The 22,538-nt window shown below is 42.7% G+C and overlaps 1 protein-coding gene and 1 long non-coding RNA gene across 2 annotated transcripts in view; one reads left to right on the top strand and one right to left on the bottom strand.

The window, feature by feature from the left end:
* Window positions 1-746: 746 nt before the first annotated feature.
* On the bottom strand, window positions 747-5,892 carry LOC137210915 (uncharacterized). The gene is made up of 3 exons (XR_010936798.1): window positions 5,855-5,892; window positions 1,225-1,389; window positions 747-1,084 (listed from the first exon to the last, which is right to left on the bottom strand). It is a non-coding gene; the product is annotated as an uncharacterized lncRNA (long non-coding RNA).
* KPNA3 (karyopherin subunit alpha 3) overlaps window positions 5,206-22,538 on the top strand; it is a 91,744-nt gene continuing 74,411 nt past the window's right edge. The window contains exon 1 of the mRNA XM_067712949.1: window positions 5,206-5,367. Within this exon, the coding sequence (XP_067569050.1) occupies window positions 5,299-5,367 (69 nt within the window). The 5' untranslated portion in view covers window positions 5,206-5,298. The remainder of the gene's footprint in view (window positions 5,368-22,538) is intronic.

The following is a 22,538-nucleotide window of genomic DNA, read 5'->3' as shown; positions in this document are numbered from 1 at the left end:
TTTTGGCAAGCTTCTATTGTATATTTTACTTAGGGATTATTAATATATCGACAATGTTGATTATAAGGGACATAGCAACTTGAAAACAGGAAAAAAGTTGTGCCTAGAACTGTAGTCTTACTGCAAGATTCAGTTCTTTAGGCGTTTTCCAATCTAGGAAATCACGAATAACCCAAGTAGTAAGGACAGAGGAGTGTGTTTACAATCAAACTAATTAACCAAGCTTTTTTGATTTCTATTTTCAGGAGTCTCCTGCCCCCAGTTATCCTGTTTTCCGTGAATGGTTTAGAGCTGAATATTTACAAACTGGAGCCTTTACTGCTCAATATTAATAAACAGACTAGGTCTCCTACGAAGGGTGATATGCAAATGAAACATAGGTGCCTACTTAATAGAAGTCTACATGATAGCCCCTTTTTTGTCTGACCTCTGGATTTACGGTTTGTCTGGATAGGTTCCAGCTCTGCTGACTTGATTGTAAAATCTCTTTTCACTAGAGACTAACTTTTCACACTTCTTTAATTCTTTCCTTGGTAACCAGTCTACCTAGACTTTTTTTTTTTTCTAACAATTGACTATAACTTCAGTGTCCTGTGGAAACCCTTTCATTTATACTCGATGAAGGCAGTGTCTCCATGTGTTGTGGGCCAGAACAAGGCACATGGCTCTCAGAGGCAAGGGTCCTGCAGGAGACGGGTAAGCTGGCCAGACCCTGCAGATGCCCCAGCTCCAGGCTGTGGAACTACTCCTGTCCCCATCTCTCTGTGCATCTACACTCAGAAAAACAAATTACCAATATGGGCCCTGGAATCAAATTGCCTAGACCCTGTTTCCTCGTGACCATGAAAGAGTTACTTGACATTTTTTGATCTGACCATGGGGAAGGAGTCCATTCATTCACTTGTTAATTCATTTATTCATTCAGAAAATGCATGAGATCCAGTTATTCTCGGCTGGGGAACACAAATATGTACAAGCCATTTTAAGGGTTTCCAGGTGAGTGAGAGAGACAAGACTCAACACAAGTTGCAGCAATATGGAACAGTAGGTAAGCTCTTCTGAGGATCAGAGAAAGATATGGGTCCTGGCTGGAAAGAGAAATAACTAGGATGAACATAGCAATTTCAAAGCACTTCTGCATGCATTTGAGAACTTCTTACGAAAACCGACGATTCAGAATCCTCATTTGTAGATGAGAAGATGAGTCAGGGAAGGTAAAGTGACTTGCCTGGCTTGCTCTGGTAGGTAGTCCGCCCTACGGTCTGATTTTTCAGATTCTGAAGTTCTCTCCACTGTACCATGCTGGGAAAGCTTCAGGGAGAAGTGACCTCTTAGGCTGAGTCTTTAAAGAGGGACCAAATTTGACAGGCAGAGATAGGCCAGGGCCTTCTAGGTAAGTGAAAAAGCAAAAATGTGAAAGCTTGAAAGATTAAGACATACTTGGGAAAGGGTGAGTAGAACATGTTAGCTGAAGCATAAGCTATGTGTACGGGAGTCAGAAGAGAGAAAAGTATACTGCAGTATGACTGCATCACACGTGGTCTTAACCACTAGACTGAGGAGTTGAGCAATGATTTGACAGTCACAGAGGGAGTGGACTGTACTGAATACTGGGAGAAGAGGTAAAATCAGGAAGATCCGGGAAGTGAGTCAGACTGTTGTGGAGAGGATGGGGGAGGCAGGGGAACCTGTTAGGAGGTATTGGGGGAGGAAGAGCTGGATTCAAGAAGTATTGAATGGTGAACTGACATGGTGACTAGGTGAGGGAGTTGAAAAAGGCAGGGAGTAAAGACGGTTAGCTTTGAGTGGAGTCCGTGAAAGAATGTTTATGCCATGAGCAGAGTTGGTGGATTTGCAGAAGGAGTTGCCCTAGGGGGAGAATCTTGAGCTCCTTCTTGGATCTGTTGTGTTTGTGTTGCCTTCTGTGGATTGTCACCTGACTGTCCACTGGGAAGGTGGGTAGTGAGTCAGAGGAAGAAGAAAAGTTTGACTGACTACCCAGGCAGAGGGGCCTTCCTTCCTGTCTCTGCTCTGCTCCCCACCCCCCTGCTCTTTAATGTAAGTGCCTGATGAATACAATGTTTGGTAGATGGTGGACACTCAAAGTATGTTTGGAAAAGAAATCCATTTGAAAGAAGAGTTGTCAGAAGTTTTGGGACAAAGGCAAATACTAGAGTGAGGGAAAAGAGGAGATGGTGGCTAACGGTGACAAGCCCCAAATTTGAGTCACTGGAGACAGTCATTTCCAAGAGATGAAGGACTTCGGAAGGCCTGGTGGGGTTTCAAGTGGTAGAAACCTGGTCTAGTTAAGAATGTGGAGGGACTCTGGGGTCAGGGTACTAAATGTGTGGATGTTGAAGTCACCAGGAATAATGGCAAAGAGTAAAATTGACTAAGTTAGACTTGGGCAAGAAGGGACCCTGCCCTTTCTTTTTTTTTCCTGTGCTGCACAGCTTGTGGGATCTAGTTCCCCAACCAGGGATTGAACGCAGGCCCTTGGCAATGAAAGCTTGGAGTCCTAACCATTGGACCGCCAAGGAATTCACGACCCTGCCCTTTAGAGGACCTGACTCTGGCTCTCTTCTGCTGCACTCCTCCCCATGGGAAGTCCATGGAGCCAAGGGGTCATGCTCACTGGAACCTGTGCTCCTAGGCCCAGCTCTGGGTACCAGGGCTCTGGGATTCCCTGTTCAAATGGCCAAGCCTGCTTCCAGGGCTTCTTCCCAGGCTTCTTTTCTGGGTCTGTTTTCCTGGGGGCACATGACGCCACAGTTTTGCACACTTTAGGCCTGAGCAATGGCCAAAGGGCATCTCTTGCGGAGGGTAGGGGGATGTGAATAGAGCTTTGGAGGTGAGTGGGTTGGTGCCAGGACAGGGAAGAGAAGGGGAACAAAAAGTGGGCTGGGGGCTGGCTTCAATCCTTCTTTGCACGGTCACATTCTGAAGCAGAAGTCCAAGAAGTCAAATTTAAATTCAAACCCAGACTTCCAGGTTGTAAAGGAAGCGCATTTGTCAATATCAAAGGTTAGAAGATATTTTGAGTTTGTAAGCTTGATTTATAACTTTTAAATTTTAGATATGTGACATGTATAACTCTATTTGGAATCTTGCCCTCACACATTAGGAATCAGCAGGTTATAAGGATCTTCATGCTGTGAGCCTTGACACCCATAACACGTTTGGGGTGATAACTTGTTTTATTGTCTGTCTACTCTGATAGATATGAAGTTGTGTGGAGGCAGGATACCAGGCTGCCTTGTTTACAAATATATCCCAGTGTTAGTACGACTAGCCCATGGTAAGTGCTCACTAAATATGTCTAAAATTCTAAAATGGTAACTTACATGATTGGTGATAGCAAGTGGGTGAAGAGAAGAGGTACAAAGGGGTAAAATAATCTGAAAAGAGAAGTTCTTGTTAAATTGTAATGGAGATTGAGCAACAGTCTGGAAGTTTCTCTTCAATCAGGAGGAGTGGCAAACATGCAACTTCTATCGCCTTAAGAACTAGAGTTGAAGTAATCTATTTATTCATTCTAACCTTTAGGTGTTTTTTCTCCCCATCACCTGAGTGTTTGGACCAGGATCACACAATGTGAGGGCCTGGAGTTCTTAAGTGACTGATTCCCTAAAGTCCACTAAAAAATATAAATCGACATTTTTAAATGAAGAAAAAAGAACCCAGCTTTTTGGTTTCCCTTGAAAAATGGGACCTTTGTCAAGACCGGCCCACGGTCCAATATGGCAACAATGGTCTGAAGCCTTTAAATGAGCCTGTGTTTATCAACAAGCCACCACCCATCACTCACAAAAGTGGCCCAGACATAGCCAGGCCAGGAAAGGCCTCTTAATTCATGACCCCTGGACCTCGGGCTCTCTAAGTCCCCTTTGCTTTGAAAGAATATCTTCTTCAATCTCTTCATGGTTATATTTCTCCCAACCTTTGAATGACCTCAGTGTCATTTGAACTGTACTATAAGATCACTTGTATCTGCCAGAGATTCTGAAACTAAATTATTTCACATACATTCAGAGAAGCCCACCTGCTCCAGAAAGCAACTATTAGCGTTATGGATCCAAATTTCCCGTGATCATTCCTACGATGACCCTAAAAGGAGATGCTAGACTGGAGTCTGCGGATCAGGGCTTGACTACTTCCTGAAGGCTGAGAAGATTATGTGTGGTGGCAGAACGGAGGTATTGAGGGTACATAAATGCAGGAACTGCCAGAGTGGAGGCTGCAGAACGGGGCTTGGGAGGATGATGAAGAAACAGACCCTAGAGCGCTAATCTGTTCAGGTAGTTATTGATTATTCACGACGTGCCAGGCACTGTATTAACAGAGGGTTTCAGCAATAGACCTACCAATGTCCCTACTTTGAGCTAATTCCGATGCAGTAAGCCAGGTAACACACACACATAAACACATATATCACATACATGCATATGTACATGTCAGGTGGAAATAAATGCTAATTATAAAACCAAAGCAGAGCAAGGGAACAGCGAATGAGGGTGGATGCTATTTCAGGAGACTCCCCCCACCCCACCACCCCCACCCCCACCTCGACCCAAAGAAGCAAGGGAACAAAGCACAAACCATGGATTCGTTTCTAATTTTCTAGGCTACGGGGAGAGAGGTGCGCCTCCCAGGAAGCCCCGCCCCCTCCCTGTCAATGGGGCGCAAAGTACCAACTCCGGGGAAGCTCCTCCCACCCCACCCCGCCCAGAGGCGGCCTTGGGGGCGGAGTCTCGCGCCCAGGCGCTCAAAGCGCAGCGCGCAGAAAGCCGCGCGCTTAGGGTTCCCGACATTCTCCTGGTTCGGGAGAGTTATCCCCGCCGAAGAATGGCATGCTGGGAACTGTAGTTTCCTGCCGCAGCTCCGCGTCTCGGGGGCAGTAAAAGCGGGTAAGTCTGGCTCCATTGCTGGCACATGACTTGCAGCTCCGAGGGGTTGTGGGGAGTCCTTGCTGGGGGGGGCGGGCGTTGGCGGGGGTCATCCCGAGAACCATCGGGCACATCCAGCCGGCTAGCATCCAGGCCGGAGGCCGCCTGCGTCACGTGACTCAAGGCTGCAGGCGCCCGCGGTTCCTCAGCGCTGTTCCCGCCCCGCCCCTCCCGTCTGTCCGCCTGAGCCTCCCCCGGCGCTGCTGCCACCTCGCGCTCGGAGGCGTCACGGAACGTGCTCTCCTCTCCCCCTCCCCCTCCCTTCCCTCCGGCCCTCCCCCACCTCCCCCTCCCGCGCCGAGACTCGCCGCCGCAGCCGCCGGAGTAGCCGCCGCCGGAGCAGCGCGCAGCCATGGCCGAGAACCCCGGCTTAGAGAACCACCGCATCAAGAGCTTTAAGAATAAGGGCCGAGATGTAGAGGTGAGTGTGCTTCCGCGGCTGGGGCCCGCCCGGCTCGCCCGCCTGGCCGCGCCGGCCCCGAGGCGGCAGGGAGGGGCGGGGGGCCGGCGCCGGGCTGGTTCTTGCCGGCTCGCGGTGGGTCGGAGTTGGCCGCCGCCTCTCGTCATCGCGGCTAGGGGCTGGGCGGAGCGGGCGGCGGGACGCGGGCCGGGCTGCAGCCGCCCCCCGGAGCTGCCGGCGCAGAGACCTGGAAATACCGGGGTTTTCGGCCCCGTCACGCGGGCGCGGCCTGCTGTCGGCGAGGAAGAGGTGTGGAGCTGAGGCGGGGTCCGCGGGCCGGGGCCTCGCGGGCCGGGGATGCTGCCGCCCGGATCTGTCGACCGCCCCACCGAGGGGGCGGCCGCGGCTCACGCCCGCTCCCCATGCAGCCTTCCGCCCGGCGCAGCCCCCTCAGTGCCTCCCGCGCTGCCGCACATGGAGCCTCGACTCTGCCGGTCCCCGCGCCTACCTTCTGCGAGCCGGGCCCAGGCGGGCGGTGGCGGCCCGCAGAGGGGGGTGGGGACCAGCCGGGTAACTGACTTGTCGGAGGGTGGTGGATGGGGGAGGGTAGGATGCGCCAGGACCGTTTTCTAATATTCCGGTGCGGTTCTCTGGAGCAGTCGTGCTGAGCTTTTCCAGCTCATACTCTCCTTACTGCTGGCATTTGGAGCAAGCTGAAGGTGGACAATAGTTTACCATCTATTGTGTGGAGGCTTTGGAAGAGACGTTGTTCCGACCTCCGCGCACAGGACCTGTTTTCTGAGCCTTTTCTTGTAGTGGGGGTGTGCATAGGGTGATCATTTCTTTGACACGTTTTACTGAAATAAATTGGATACGTACGTTCATACGGCCTTGTATATATTTCTTGCTCCAAACTGGTAGAATTTCCAAATGATTGCAAAACTGTAAACATTCATCGTGGTCACTCTGTTGCTACTCAGCATGTTGCCATTGTCTCATTAAGGTGACATTAGCAGGTACTATTTGCAAACTCGGCTTATCCAGGCAGCGCTAGAGGTCTCTGCAGCTACCAAAAGCAGTGTAGTTTAATGCACAAACTTCACTGGGACTCTCACCTCTGGATATGTTAGGGGGAAAGTGTTTCAAGTCCACAGCCTCCTTTTCTAATACTAGGTGACATGATTTGCAGTTTTGTCATTCTTGCTAAGGGGCCATTGTGACTAAGAAGTGTGCATTTTATCCTGTCCTAAAGAGAGAAGGTGGTGAGGGAAAATAATGCCAGTCAGCGTTCTGTTTTGTAGAAAAATAGAGAAAACACAGGCCATTTTTTGGAGCTATAAAATTACATACCAATTAGGAAATACTATGGAATTCCCATTTGATTGAGACAAATAAAGTTCATCTATCTCTGTCCTGGTCATGGCTAAATTTCTTTTGTGAGAAATATTGATACTTACAAGCAAAAGTGAAACCTAGGAATAGCAACAAGAAATTTTGTAACTGCCTCTTGTTTTTGGTCCACTTGATGATAGGAGTTAAGTTTGAATTTTGCCCATCAGTATTTGTTCTTGAAGCTAACTCCTATTATAAAACAAAAGTTAATGTAGTTTGAAAAAATACGTGTATTGTTTGTACAGAAAAACTAATTAACAGTCTTTCCTCTCTTGGATACTGGTACAAGTTTTTGTCTTATTTTTTGCCCCTATTGTTTCTGGCAGCTCAGTGATACATAGTAAGGACTTCTGCACATAATAGGCACACAGTAAATATCTGCTGATAATCAGAATGTAACCAGTGACTTCTGGATGCATGCTTGCTAAGCCTTTCAGCCTGAAAATATTGGTGACATTACAATTCCCAGGATTCAGGAGGGTAACTAAGGCATGAAATAGCAGACATTCAAATGGTAGTTCCATGTGTCAGACACTATACTAAGAGCTTCATGATACCTCTTTTAATCCTGTGACAACTTTATGAGCTAGGTGTAGCATTATCCACACTTTACAGGAGGAAAGTACTTTAGATGAGGAAACTCAAGACTGTGTGTACAGCGTGCACAAGGTCATGGAGTGGGTATGAGCATTCATTCATTAATTGTCTATTGGGTATCTAACATTGTTCAGTCTGTACCTCAAGGAGTTTACCTTTACAGTTCTGTAGGAGTGTAGGAGAGTAAACTGATAATTACAATGCAATACATCAGTAAGTGTATTCTGAGAATGTGTGAGAAAATCCTGACTTGGAGCTGAGCAGTCAGGGGAGATGTTCTGGTTGATTCCTAGTGGATGAATGGGAGTGAGCTGATCCTGGATGAAAGAAAGTTGGCCTGGGAGAGGGAGAGAGCAAGGAAGGGGCATTCCAGACATCAGGGAGTGGTAATTGAAGAGTCCTGAGAATGTAGGACTCTTCAGTTACTGCTGTAGTAGGACTGCTGAGAGAGAGGGATGCTAGAAATGTGACTAAAGGATGAACTGGGGTCAAATCTGATCAAGTGACTTTATTGTAGAATTTGGTATAACTGAGACTAGACACCATATCTAGTTTAGTCTTAGCCATTTTAGAAACTATATTACACTAGAAACTTATGTTGCAGCTTAGCTCTGTGACTAAATAGCAGTGATTATCAGGCTATTTCAAAAACAGTGAGATGTACTTTGATGAGATAGCATTCCTACTTTTTCACACATAGGATAGATAAAAGATATAAATTATACAGCCAGCTGATACACAAATAAGATGCTAGGCGCAAGAATAAAATACATATTTTCTAAAAATAAAAGTGTGGGGTTATGCTAGGGAATTGTGAGTAGGGAGAGGGTTCAGGAAGAAAGTAGTTTCATAGTCATTCAGTTGGGAATAGCTTCATAGAAGAAAGGTTGGTGAATTTTATAGAAAGTATGGACTAAACTTGAACAGGGCACCTGAGAAATTAGTGAATAAAGATCCAGGTGAAAAAGAAGAGATTAGATTAAGGAGTGAAGAGATGAGACTTCCAGGTGGCTTGTGGTGGTCTGAGAATATTTTTGTGGCAAAGAGTTGCTTGGAAACTTCTTGATATAGAGATCTGAAGGAATTTATTCTAGAGTAGAGTTAGGAGGTGTAGCATGATTACAGGAATGGAAAAAAGGTGACTGGCAGTAATATGTAGAATTAATTCTGGAGGAATGGTACTGTTATCCCATATGTAGGAGGAATTTTCCCAAAAATTGAGATCGGGGATGGTCCTAACATGGAATGAGGATTTGAACCTCCTCGTCTTCCCTTGTTCTCTTCCTCTTCTGTGTGAAGCTCACAGGAGAGAAAAGGGATAACGCTTATCCTGAGGTTTATAGATGGAGGTAGGGGAGGGAGTAATTATCATGGACAGCAGTTCAAGGCTTGGGTAGGGTGAATGGATTTTGTAGCTACAACTAGGAAATACATAGTTCCATTTAGTAAATACTTAAAAATCAAACATGCAGGTAACTGCCATCCAGGTCAAGTTTTTCTTGCTCCTGTACACTTCAAAGATATGACATTTTCATCAGTGACAGCTAATAATTATTTGAAAATTCTTAACACTTACTGAATGTTTACAGTCAACCTGTACCAAGTACTTTATATGGATTATTTATCTAGTCTTCACAGTCCTATAAAGTATGTATGTATTATTATCCACATTTACTTCCAAGGAAACTTGAAGCCTGCGGTTCTGAACTTACTAGCCCCAAGTCCTAGGTGGTTTAAGTGGCAGAGCCGAGACTTAAAGTGCAGCAGCATGACGCTGAAGCCAGAACTCGTGCTCACTGTGCTTTACTGTCTCTTCACTGAGTGGAGCCTAAGACTTGGCTTGTATGGATGCACATCTGAAGGTTAATTAATGGGGAAAATATTTAATAAATCTTGACTATATCAGGGAAATTCCTATTTTGATATTTTAAAACCTTGCAAATAAAAACTTTTGTCATCCTATTTATCATTTGATTTATTTACCTTCTACTTTTTCACTTTTGCAAAGTTTCCTTATTAGTAAGAAGCCAGTTCATTGGTTTCACTGAAAAATAAGAACCCATATCTTTGGCCTTAACACTTAAACTTTAGGCTTCAATTTCTAATACTAGGGATAAATAAATATCTTCTCATTTGTAAATTCATCTAGCACTACCAAACTTGCTTCTCTGTTTGGAACCTTTGTTGGTAAGAAATACTACCTAACTGTTCAAGCTTCAAACCTTATCCTTGACTTTGACTCCCTTCCTCCCTTCGTTCACTTTTCTGTGTTAGTCATCTGATGAGCCCTCATATTTTTACCTTTGTTACCAACCTTACCACCCTGCCCTAGTTTAGGCCCCTATCACTGTCTCCTATACAGGTGTGATAGTGCACCTGGTTTCCCTGTATCTTCCCTCCCCAGTGAACTTATGGATTGATCTTTCTGAAACCTTTTTGTGTTACTTCCCTGGCAAATCATCCCATTGCATTCAGGATAAAATTAAAGGTCCTTAGCATGCCTCACATAATTTCATAAAAAGGTCTGCCTTGGGCTTCCCTTGTGGCGCAGTGGTTGAGAGTCCGCCTGCTGATGCAGGAGACATGGGTTCGTGCCCCGGTCCGGGAGGATCCCACATGTCGTGGAGCGGGTGGACCCGTGCGTCATGGCCGCTGAGCCTGCATGTCCGGAGCCTGTGCTCCGCAACGGGAGAGGCCACAACAGTGAGAGGCCCACGTACAGCCAAAAAAAAAAAAAAGGAAAAAAAAGGTCTGCCTTTTCTACCTCACCTACTGCTTTTCTTATATTTCCTATATATTTTGTATTGCTATCCATGGTAAAGTACTTGAGATGGGGCTGTAACCAATACGTTTCCTTCCCATGCCTTTATATATGCTGTTCTCCTGAATGCCTTCTTTTGCTATCTGTTTGGTGGGGCTCACTCTGGCAAACTCTTTCTTCACTCATACTCCTTCATATATCTCTGGAACACCAAGATTGCAGTTCTGCCATACCATGTCATTATAGTTCAAAAAAACCTTCAGAGGCTTCCCTGGTGGCGCAGTGGTTGAGAGTCCGCCTGCCGATGCAGGGGACACGGGTTCGTGCCCCGGTCTGGGAAGATCCCACATGCCGCGGAGCGGCTGTGCCCGTGAGCCATGGCCGCTGAGCCTGTGCACCCGGAGCCTGTGCTCTGCAACGGGAGGGGCCACAGCAGTGAGAGGCCCGCGTACCGCGAAAAAAAAAAAAAAAAAACCTTCAGAAATTCTCCACAGGGCCTTTCCTGACGAATAACATACTACAATCAGTCCCTATTTTTTCCCTTCTCTCTGTTTTTTTCTAAGTGAGTTTTCCTTTACCTCTTTGGGATAGGTTGCTGTGATGTACAACAAATTCTGTGTGTGTATTGCAGCTGTTAAAGTATGTGGTCTGTCAAGAAGCCCACTCATGGTAGGGACGTTGGGTCATTTAGACCAGTATATAAAATTTAATAAATACTCTTTAAAAGAGACTAGATAATGTACTTGGAGTGAAAGGTACAGTATTATTCTAAAATATTAATAATTTCTTTTGTTATTGACTTTATGGCATTGATACCGTTGCCTACAACCCTCCTTTGACAATCTCTTCTGCTATAATGTATTTATGTAACATAAACTAATTCTTGTTTGAATGATAAAGAGGAATGATGTTAGTTCATGCAGAATTCATGTTGGTTGATATTTGATTTTTACCAGCACATTAACTATTTAGCCCTCCCAACTAGCAGTAGTTGAACACAAGTAGTTGAAGTACAGAAACAGTTGAAAATAGCAAGCCCAGGAGTATGCCTCTTGGCTCCAATTAACCATATGTTCTGTCTTAAAGGTGCTGATTGCTCCAACCGTCTTGATATGTTTCCCTCTTTCTTCCTAATTTTGCAGAACATGAAGTTTTTCAGGAATCTATACGTCATATAGCAGGTACACTTATAATTATCTTTTCTCAAATTCACTATCTGGACATATAATCTTTCCTGGTCCTTCTGCCTCATTGATTACTCTTCTTTGGTTGGCTTTGCTGGTTCTTCTTTCTTCCCATTGATGATAGGCATGCCTTGGGATTCTGTCCACAACTCACTTCTCTATTGGCTTTTTCTTACCCACATTAGCAGTTCCCTTAGTTTTAACGGTCACTTCAGTGTGGGGAACATAAATCTGTTTTAATCATCTGCTGGAAATTAATCACATGAGCATCACATCAGCTTCTCAAGCTCAAAGTGTTTAAAGCCTTTGTTTTTTCTTTTTTCTGTTTATGGCATCATCACTCTCACTGTGACCTGAACTTGAAATTTGAGAGGTTTCTTGGACTCCTTCCTCATCTTCCGCATTCAGTCAGATGCCAGTCATGTAGCTTGAATCTCTGTGCTGTCTCTGGATTTGGGCCCTGCCTCTCTATTCCACTGCCTCCAGCCTACTTTCAGCCTTATTACTTATCATCTGGCAGTTTAAAAGTTGCCTCCAAAGTGGTGTTCTTCCTCCAGTTCATGAGATGTTTTAGTGAGCCTGATACCTGGTTATTTTTCAAGGTTCTGTGTCCGTCCCCCAGCCCCCATCCCCACACCTTTAAGCTCTAGCAACACTGAACTTCTTATATGCTTATACATAATCTGGAATCCGGCCCTCCCCTGCTTGCCAATTCTGTTTCTATTCTCAGGGTTATCCTGCTGACTGGAATATCCTTCCCTCCCTCCTGTTGCCTGGTTAATTCCTACCCCTCTTAAATACTCACCTCTGGATTTAGCTCTTCTGAGAAATCTTTCTGAATCTCCCTTCACCCCCCCAGGTTGTTAGGAAACTTTCTTCCCTCACTGTGGTTAGATAATATATTTTTATTATGTTTTATCTGTTTCTCCTATATGTACCTCCATTACCTAGTTCTTAGTACAGTGGCAGAGCAAAATAAGCACTAAAATATTTCTTAAATAAGTACCTTCATTGTAAGTACCACCAGCACAATAATTTTCCTAAAATATGCTTTTTAACTGAAACTTCTACTCTTTCAGTGCCTTTTTTTTTTTACTGCTTCCCAAATGAAGTCCAAACTTTTTATTATGATAGGTAAAATATTGGGAGATTAAGACACATTTATAGAGAAATAATTTTTAAAATTTTCTTATATGTCAGTCATGACAATTTACTCCTGAAGACTTACATACTTCTCTAAAAAATAAGAGTGCATTCTTAAATAAATACCACATCACCCTGACACAATTAATCATTTCCTAATAACAGCTAATGTAATCTACATTTAAATTTCCCCAGTTGTCCTTTAACTTTTTTTTTTTTAACTTTTGGTTGTTAGAACCATGATTACACAAGATCTGATCACATTTGGTTATGTTTCTTAAATCTCCTTTAAGAGACTCCTCCCACCATGGTTTTTTTTTTAACATCTTTATTGGAGAATAATTGCTTTACATTGTTGTGTTAGTTTCTGCTGTATAACAAAGTGAATCAGCTGCATGTATACATATATCCCCATATCCCCTCCCTCTTGCGTCTCCCTCCCACCCTCTCTATCACACCCCTCTAGGTGGTCACAAAGCACTGAGCTGATCTCTGTGTGCTATGCAGCTGCTTCCCACTAGCTATCTATTTTACCTTTGGTAGTATTTATAAGTCCATGCCACTCTCTCACTTCGTCCCAGCTTACCCTTGCCCCTCCCTGTGTCCTCAAGTCCATTTTCTACGTCGGTGTCTTTATTCCTGTCCTGCCCCTAGGTTCATGAGAACCTTTTTTTTTAGATTCCATATATATGTGTTAGCATACAGTATTTTTCTCTTTTCTGACTTTCTTCACTCTGTATGACAGACTCTAGGTCCATCCACCTCACTACAAGTAACTCAATTTCGTTTCTTTTTAAGGCTGAGTAATATTCCATTGTATATATGTGCCACATCTTCTTTATCCATTCATCTGTCGATGGGCACCTAGGTTGCTTCCATGTCCTAGCTATTGTAAATAGTGCTGCAGTGAACATTGTGGTACATGACTCTTTTTGAATTATGGTTTTCTCAGGATACATGCCCAGTAGTGGGATTGCTGGGTCATATGGTAGTTGTTTTTAGTTTTTTAAGGAACCTCCCTACTGTTCTCCATAGTGGCTGTATCAGTTTACATTCCCACCAAAAGTGCAACAGGGTTCCCTTTTTTCCACACCCTCTTCAGCATTTATTGTTTGTAGATTTTTTTTTTTGAATTTTATTTTATTTATTTTTTTATACAGCAGGTTCTTATTAGTTATCTGTTTTATACATATTAGTGCATACATGGCAATCCCAATCTCCCAGTTCATCCCACCACCACCACCACCCCAATCCCTGCCACTTTCCCCCCTTGGTGTCCATACGTTTGTTCTCTACATCTTTGTCTCTATTTCTGCCCTGCAAACTGGTTCATCTGTACCATTTTCTAGGTTGTTTGTAGATTTTTTGATGATCGCCATTCTGACCGGTGTGGGGTGATTGTAGTTTTGATTTGCATTTCTCTGATGATAAGTGATGTTGAGCATCCTTTCATGTGTTTGTTGGCCATCTGTATATCTTCTTTGGAGAAATGTCTATTTAGATTTTCTGCCCATTTTTGTATTGGGTTGTTTGTTTTTTTGATATTGAGCTGCATGAGCTGCTTGTATGTTTTGCAGATTAATCCTTTGTCGGTTGCTTTGTTTGCAAATATTTTCTCCCATTCTGAGGGTTGTCTTTTCATCTTGTTTATGGTTTCCTTTGCTGTACAAAAGCTTTTAAGTTTCATTAGGTTCCATTTGTTTATTTTTGTTTTTATCTCCATTTCTCTAGGACCACCATGTTTTTTATTGTGGTAAAGTATACATAATATAAAATGTACCATTTTAACCTTTTAAGTGTACCATTCTGTGGCATTAAATACATGCACATCATTGTGTAACCATTCCCACTATCTGTCTCCAGAACTTTTTCATCTTCCCCAACTGAAACTCTGTCCCCATTAAACTAACTACATTTCCACTCTCCCCAGCCCCTGGCAACCTCTTTTCTTTCTGTCCTTATGAATTTGACTCTTCTAGGAACATCACGTAAGTAGAATCATACAATGTTTCTCCTTTTGTGACTGACTTATTTCACTTAGCATAATATCTTCAAGGTTCATCCATGTTGCAGTGTGTGTCAAATTTTCCTTCCTTTTTATGACTGAATAATATTCCATTGTATGGATATACCACATTTTGCTTATCCATTTATCCACTGATGGATCCTTGGGTTGCTTCCACCTTTCTGCTGTTTTTTCCCCACCATTTAAAAAATGCTGTTAATTTGGCGAAGAAGAAATCAGGTCAGTTTCATGTGTGTGTGTGTGTGTGTGTGTGTGTGTGTGTGTGTGTGTGTGTGTATTTATTTATTTATTTATTTATTTTTCTGTACGCTGGCCTCTCACTGTTGTGGCCTCTCCCTTTGCGGAGCAGAGGCTCCGGACACGCAGGCTCAGCGGCCATGGCTCACGGGCCCAGCTGCTCCGCGGCATGTGGGATCTTCCCGGACCGGGGCACGAACCCATGTCCCCTGCATTGGCAGGTGGACTCTCAACCACTGCGCCACCAGGGAAGCCCCAGTTTCCTTATATTAAGTCAAGCCACATGAAATTGCCATTTTTGAGGTTCAAAACAGCCAAATATCAGCAGTTTCATATGGTTCAACCTATCAGACTGTCCTAATTACTGGATATGTCTTTCTCTTTGTGGTGTTGCTTAACTTGTTCCTCCTATTTCTTACGACTCTCTGAATTTTCTGTAAACTGGAGGTTAGTTTGAAAGGCTTAATTATCTTTAGTTTAAGTATTTTTGATTTAAATAAACCTTCAATTGGTGATGCTGTGTGCTTCAGAATATATCCCAATATTGATGTTTGACTGATCAGGCAGTTCAGATGATAAAGAGTAGTTTAATGTCATGATGTCAGAGTTACCATGTTTGGTGAAATGAATTTTAGTTGTTTGGGTGAAATATGATAAAGACTTGAATAACATTTGAAGTGAAAAAGTCACCTGACTTCTTGGGATCCAGTAAAGGAGTTAGAAAGTGTATCTAGAAAATCTTTAACTTCAAAGTCAGTGATATTCTCTTTCCATGACTGATAGCATTCCTAAGTTGACTTTGTTTTCTTAGCATAAGGTTTGGCTATATTCTCATTTCCAAGTCTCTATTCCTTTACCTTCAAAGTAGAGCAGTATTAAATATGTAAGGAGGATGTAGCTATACTTCGTCATTTTGCCATTAAGAAAAAATTTGCCACAGCTTAGGATACGAACATTAACAATTAAAACATGGTAAAATGAATCATGACTATATTAACTTGGAATTAATCATTCTGAACTGTTGAGTTTTCTGGGTTATAAGTTTATTTGTTTACATACCAAATTTTCTTTTATTTTGAAATGCCAGTGTTTCTAAAAATGTCCTATGCATGTCTCTACCTTCTTAAGTAGAATATAATTTAGTTATTTTCTTGGTTCTTGAGAATCATCGTTATGCATATGGCTATTACTTTTTGCTCTTATGTAAGTGATGCCTTCGAGTTCTTAGATTTGTCAGAATTTTGGCCTTGATTTCTGTGCTTATGGAGTTTTTGCTCTTCATAATTTTTTTTGCCTGTCATTCCCTTGCTCTTAGTCTGTCAGCTTTTTCTTTGATATTGTCAGCATGTTTACCTGTAGTAGCTCCTTTCTTTCCTTTTAGTTTGTTGCTTCATATAGTTTTTATCCTAGTGACTTAGATAACAGATTTATTAAACACTTATGTAGCATTTGCTATGTGCCAGGGAGGCATTGTTAATTCCGAAGACTGTAAATACGAATAATGCTGTCCTTGCTCTAGGGAAGTTCAGTTTGGTGGGAGAGACCGATATCTAAACATATGCTTAATGTGCAGTATGATCGTTCTGTGATATAGGTACATAATTTGCAAAGTACTATGAGAGCATGTAGAAAGGGAGTGACTATATCTGGGGGAATTGAGTAAGGTTACGCAGAAGATCACCCTTGAGCTAGGTCTTGAAGGAGGAGTTTGCCAAGACAGAAAGAAAAATAACATGAATAACGGTGACCAAGTCATGGAGTGTTGAAAGCATAGCATGTTCAAGCAACAGTTGATATGGTGATCTTTTATCTGTTCCCTTTTCTTTTGGAAACAGCATTCTCATTTCGCCTTTGGAAGCTACTCTTCTTCCATTGGATACCTCTTGGTGGAATTTTTCATCTAAATGCTCCTGCTTTTTTTGGTTAATTAAAGTGCTTCACTTTTTCTGGATAGTACAAAATAGGCCCATCAGATGCTGTCCCCTGGCATTTAAATCTTGAGTGAGCTGATACTGGGACCTAAGTGATTCATCCTGGCAGAAGTACTGTGAAGAAATCTTCCATTAATTTCTGCCACCTAGATCTTTGGAGTTGCTTTCATCCTGATTTTTTCATAGATCTGATTCTTTAGCTTTTCCTTTGGTTCTTTGAATTGTGCTGTATTTTTCCAGTAATTCTCCTGTCTCCCTGCTTCCCCTTGTATCTTAAATTAACTCAAATCTGTTTTTTATTGTTTGCAACATCTCTCTAATTTAAGGTGAAGGCTGTCCTGGTTTGGTTAGGACTGAGGGAATTCTCAGGACACAGGACTTTTCAGTGTTCAGACCAGGAAAGTCCTGGGCAAACCTTAACAGATTGGGTACTCTAACTGAAACAGTTCGGAGTAAGGATAACAAGTGTTGGGAGCCAAACGTTGTTCAAATGGAAATATTCAGTATGCAGCTGAAAATAATGTGTGCAGAAATAGCTTGCTCCAGTTATTTTACTCAGAAGTTATCTGAATTCTGAACTAAGTGTGGGGGATAAAACAATGAAAATAATGATAATCAATGATTATCGATATCAATAATCAATGACTGTTGAGCACTTACTATGTACAAGGTACTGTGCTTATAAGAATAATCTTAAATAATCCTTACAAAATTGTCATTACACAGATGAAGAAAATGAGTTAAGTAATTTGCTTAACAATTTATTGACTGGAGATGTATTAACACGTCTTTTGTTATCCTAACTTTATCAACTGGAGATATACCAATACCTTTTTAGAGAGTGATACAATTAACATCACCATGCAAAGTTTTTAGAACTTAAAATTGATCAAGGCGTTCATTATACAACTTAATGATTGTTGTTATTCACATTTTGCTCCGTTAGGTTTTTGTTCCAACCTTGTGTATATTATAAATGCAATTTTCAAAAATGATGCATCGCGAAATTTTGAGTGAAGAAGAATTTTTCAGGTGAATTTTATGCAGGTACTTTCTCTGATTGTCTGAGCAACATATATACTGGTGTCTCAGAAGATGATAGTTCTTCAGAATATAGTTCTGATTCAGACAATGTGAATATTAGATGAAAAAAAGACAAAAAAACCTTAGTGATTGATTCTGATAAGGAAAGTGAAAATGAAACTCATGGTGCTGGAGAATGCTCCTTTGTTTCTACAGAAGAGTGGATTGAAGATGACATTTCACAAAAATTAGAAGACTTTAATAGGTGTGTCAGGTATAGCTTTTTTTTTTTTTTTTTGCGGTACGTGGGCCTCTCACTGTTGTGGCCTCTCCCGTTGCGGAGCACAGGCTCCGGACACGCAGGCTCAGTGGCCATGGCTCACGGGCCCAGGCGCTCCGCAGCATGTGGGATCTTCCCGGACCGGGGCACGAACCTGTGTCCCCTGCATCGGCAGGCGGACTCTCAACCACTGCGCCACCTGGGAAGCCCCTAGGTATAGCTATTGAATGTGATAACCCTCAAAGTGTTAGTGAAATAGCAGAATTAATTTTTGGTAATGACTTCGTTGAGTTGGTCACTTCCCAAACAAACGTGTATCACCAACAGAATGAAAAATCATATAAAAAGTATGATAAGGCTTTACAATGAACTGATGTAACCAATAGTGAAATGAAGAAGTTTCTTGGATTAATAATTTTGATGGGACAGATAAAGTCACACTGGAAAGAATATCCCGACTGATCCCTTACTTGAAACACCTATCTTTCCAAAGATTATGACAAGAAGAAGGTTCAAACAAATAATGACATTTCTTCACTTTAATGATAACTCGGAAACTCCACTTCTGCAGGCAGAATTTCAAAAGTTAAGCCTCTTCTGGATTATTTTCTACCAAAATTTCAATCGATTTATATACCCAAACAAGAGCTATCACTTGAGGAGGCAATGATAAAGTGGAGAGGATGACTCAGATTCAAAGCCTGTAATACGGAATAACTTACAAAATGTGGAATTTTGGTCAGGATGGTTAGCAAAAGTGAAACTGGATATATATGCAACCTTGAGATTTACACAATTGAAGGAAAGAAACTGCAAGAAACAGTATTATCGGTCCTACAATCTTATCTTGGTTCGTGGCACCATATTTACCAAGACAGTTATTACAATAGTATGTCCACATCTGAAATATTGTTGAAAAATAAAATCAGTGTTTGTAGACTATAAAAGAGAATTGTGGTCTACTAAACCAGTTAAAGGAGAAGTCTAAAAATCTACAGAGGGGAGAGATGACATTCTTACGGAAGGGAGAAGTGATTCTTCTTATATGGAAAGATGAGGCTAGTCCGCATGGTGACAACTATTCCTGAAGCCTCCGTAGCCTCTACAGGAAAGGAAGACAGGAGGACTGGCCATCAGATAACTAAGCCCACTTCTGTATTAGGGTATAATAAATGTATGAAAGGAGTTGATCAATCTGATCAATATCTGGCAAACTTCAATATCCTCCAGAAAACTCGAAAATGGTATAAGAAAGTGGGTTTCTATCTGAGCAATTGTGGTTTATTCAATGCGTTTAAAATTTATTGTAGCCTTAATGCACAGAATAAAGTGACTTACAAGCAATTTTTGTTAGCAATAGCTAGAGAATGGGTAACTGACTGTTCTGGTGAATGTAGTGGTAGTCCCGCACCTGGTCCTTCTTGTGGCATTTCTAAAAGAACCCCCCACTGGGACTTCCCTGATGGTGCAGTGGATGGGACTCCTGCTCCCAATGCAGGGGACCTGGGTTCGATCTCTGGTCAGGGAACTAGATCCCACATGCATGGTGCAACTAAGTTCGCATGCCGCAACTAAGGAGCCCTGGAGCCACAACTAAGGAGCCCACGTGCTGCGACTAAGGAGCCAGCGCAACCAAATAAATACATAAGTAAATATTTAAAAATAAATAAAGAAATAAATACAAAAGAGCCCCCTACAAAGATCCACCTTGTCGACTATCAGGTAAAATAAAAGAACATATTTTAGAGGAAATAATATCCACAGGACTAAAAAAAAAGTGCTGTCAGAAAGTGTAGAGTCTGTTATTCCAGGGGAAAGTGCAGTGAAACATGGTATGTTGTAATAGATGTTCTGTTCCCCTGCACAGAGGTGCCTGCTATCACACTCTAACGAAGTATTAGGTGCCTGCCTATCACACTCTAACGAAGTATTAGAATGCTTTAGTAAGACATGGACAAAGTTGTTGCAAAAAGTTGTTTGCAGAGTTGCAGAAAAAGTTGTTGATATTTACTCAAACATGGGTGTTTCAGTATTCACTTACAGAACAAATCGCTGGGCGCAGGAGTTAGTTTCTGCAAAAATACCCTGGTCAATAATTTGTTAAGAACGTATAGGCGAAACTGGCATTCAGTCCTAGATTTCGTACTTTAAAATCCTGTGCCCTGAATAACCATTCTCCTACTTTGCCTCAGGGTCCCTGCTCAAGGAAGACTAGTCTGGAAATGATGTAAAAGCAAACAAATAATTACTATAATGGAATTACGTAGAGAGTACAGTGGACACATAGGGAAAGAGCGTGGGTGAGTCAGAAAAGGCTTCATGGAGATGATTGTGCCTAAGCTGAAGCTAGAAAAATGTGTAGTTATTTCTTTGGTAGTAAATCTTGGGTGGGCCTGGAAGTAAGAGACAGCATCATATGCTCTGGGGAACTAAATTCATTCAGTATTTCTTACAGGTAGAGTGATTAGAAAGTTGGAAAAGATAGGCTGGGGCCAGATTGTGAACAAGCTTTACTGTGGGGAAAATTTTAAATTGGTAAGTGGGTTTTGTGCATTGAGAACTATTGCTTTGGTTGTACTGTAGGAGATAGACTGGTGAGGGTGGGAAGAGAGCTTGGGAGGAACAGTTAGAAAACTCTCAGGGGTCTTAGAGATGGATGGTCTGACTAATAGCACTGGCATTGGGAGCCAAAGGCAGGAAGTTATCAGAACTATTTACTTGGTATGTTTTACCTTCTAGAACAGAGGTTAGCAAACTTCCTCTGTAAAGAGACACAATATTTTAGGCCTTGAGGACTGTACAGTTTATGTTACAACTGTTCAACTCTGCTGTGAGCATGAAAGCAGCAAACACAATAGGGAAACAAAGCTTATTTAAAAAATCAGGTGGAGGGCTGGATTTGGCTCACAGGCCCTATTTTGCCTACCCCTGTTCTAGGATGATGTGACCAATGGTGAAGGTTTGGAAAATAGTTTAAACAGAGATTAGAGCGTTTAAGAGAATATAGATAAGGGCTCGTAGGGGTAAGAAGAAAAGAGGACTAGGAGGAAAGAACCCCAGGAACCACATCATTTTAGAGGACTAGTGAGTGCCACTGAAGAATGAGTCTGTAGGAAGCTTACAGCAAAGAGTCGCATCAGAACTTTAGGGGAGGAACTTCCCTGGTGGTGCCGTGGTTGGGAGTCCGCCTGCCAATGCAGTGGACACGGGTTCGATCCCTGGTCCGGGAAGATCCCACATGCTGTGGAGCATCTAAGCCCGGCACCACGACAACTGAGCCAGCGCGCCTAGAGCCTGTGCTCCGCAACAAGAGAAGCCATCACAGTGAGAAGCCTCCGCACCACAACGAAGAGTAGCCCCCCACTCGCGGCAACTAGAGAAAGCCCGCGTGCAGCAATGAAGACCCAATGCAGCCAAAAAATAATAATAATAATTAAATTAAATTCAAAAAAGAACTTTAGGGGAGAAGAGTTTCCTGAAAAAGGGTTAACAGTTGCAGCATTAAATGCTGCAGGGGAGAGGTGAGAGGTATGATGAGGACCTGAAATAAGCCGTTCATTGTGGTTGGGGGCTGGTGATTAAATGGAAAACTCAGAGAGTGGTGGAGGCTGGGAGCTAGGTTATAATAGGGTGAGGAGTGAGTCAGAGTTGAGGTAGTAGATGGAACCAGTCAGTAGAAACTCAGTTTAAAAATTTGGTACTCATGGGAAGGAGGGACCACAGGTTAGCTTGAGGAGGAAGTATGCTTAAAAGAATTATTTTTGTTGTTTCTCGGTCGTTGAGAAGTATGGGATTGACTGCTGTTTGTGAAGAAACTGGAGCAAAACAGACTTACGGACCTGGCTAGAAAAGGAATAAATGATTGAGCCTGGAATACTGGGGAGCTGTTACAGATGTGAAGTAAGAGATATATGTTGTGGTTAGGTTTTGAAGGGGCCTCAGTTGGAAAGGACTTGGAAGAAATAGAGATAGAAGTAAGGATGGGCTGCAGTAGGGTATGGAAACTGGAACAGATTATGCCTGATGGCTTCTGTTTTCTCTGACAAAGTTATCTCCAGAGAATAAAGAGTCTAAGAGAGGTAATACTTGAAGAAAAGGTGTTCGGGGGAATGCAAAATATCTAGGAATGAAGGCCAAGCTGAGATAAGTACAGTCATCCCTTGGTATTGGTTGGGAATTGGTTCCAGGAGCCCCCTTGGATACCAAAATCTGTGGATGCTGAAGTCCCTTTAAAAATGGTGTACGGGGCTTCCCTGGTGGCGCAGTGGTTGAAAGTCCGCCTGCCGATGCAGGGGACACGGGTTCGTGCCCCGGTCCGGGAAGATCCCACATGCCGCGGAGCGGCTGGGCCCGTGAGCCATGGCCACTGAGCCTGTGTGTCTGGAGCCTGTGCTCCGCAATGGGAAAGGCCACAACAGTGAGAGGCCCACGTACCGCAAAAAAAAAAAAAAAAAGGTGTATGTAATACAGTGAATACAGTTGGCCCTTAGAATCCAAGCAGACTGACAGTACTATAGTGTTATTTTGGTAATGGCTTTGAACAGTTTTCAGTTCATTGCATCAAATTTAGCTATGAAAGCATCATGGATTATAGTTAGAATTGTTAAGCCAAATATAA

This window comes from Pseudorca crassidens, chromosome 18 (assembly GCF_039906515.1).
Source record: "Pseudorca crassidens isolate mPseCra1 chromosome 18, mPseCra1.hap1, whole genome shotgun sequence".
Classification (NCBI taxonomy): domain Eukaryota; kingdom Metazoa; phylum Chordata; class Mammalia; order Artiodactyla; family Delphinidae; genus Pseudorca; species Pseudorca crassidens.
Note: the sequence above shows the minus strand (reverse complement) of the source record. Positions and strands in the feature narration are given on the sequence as shown.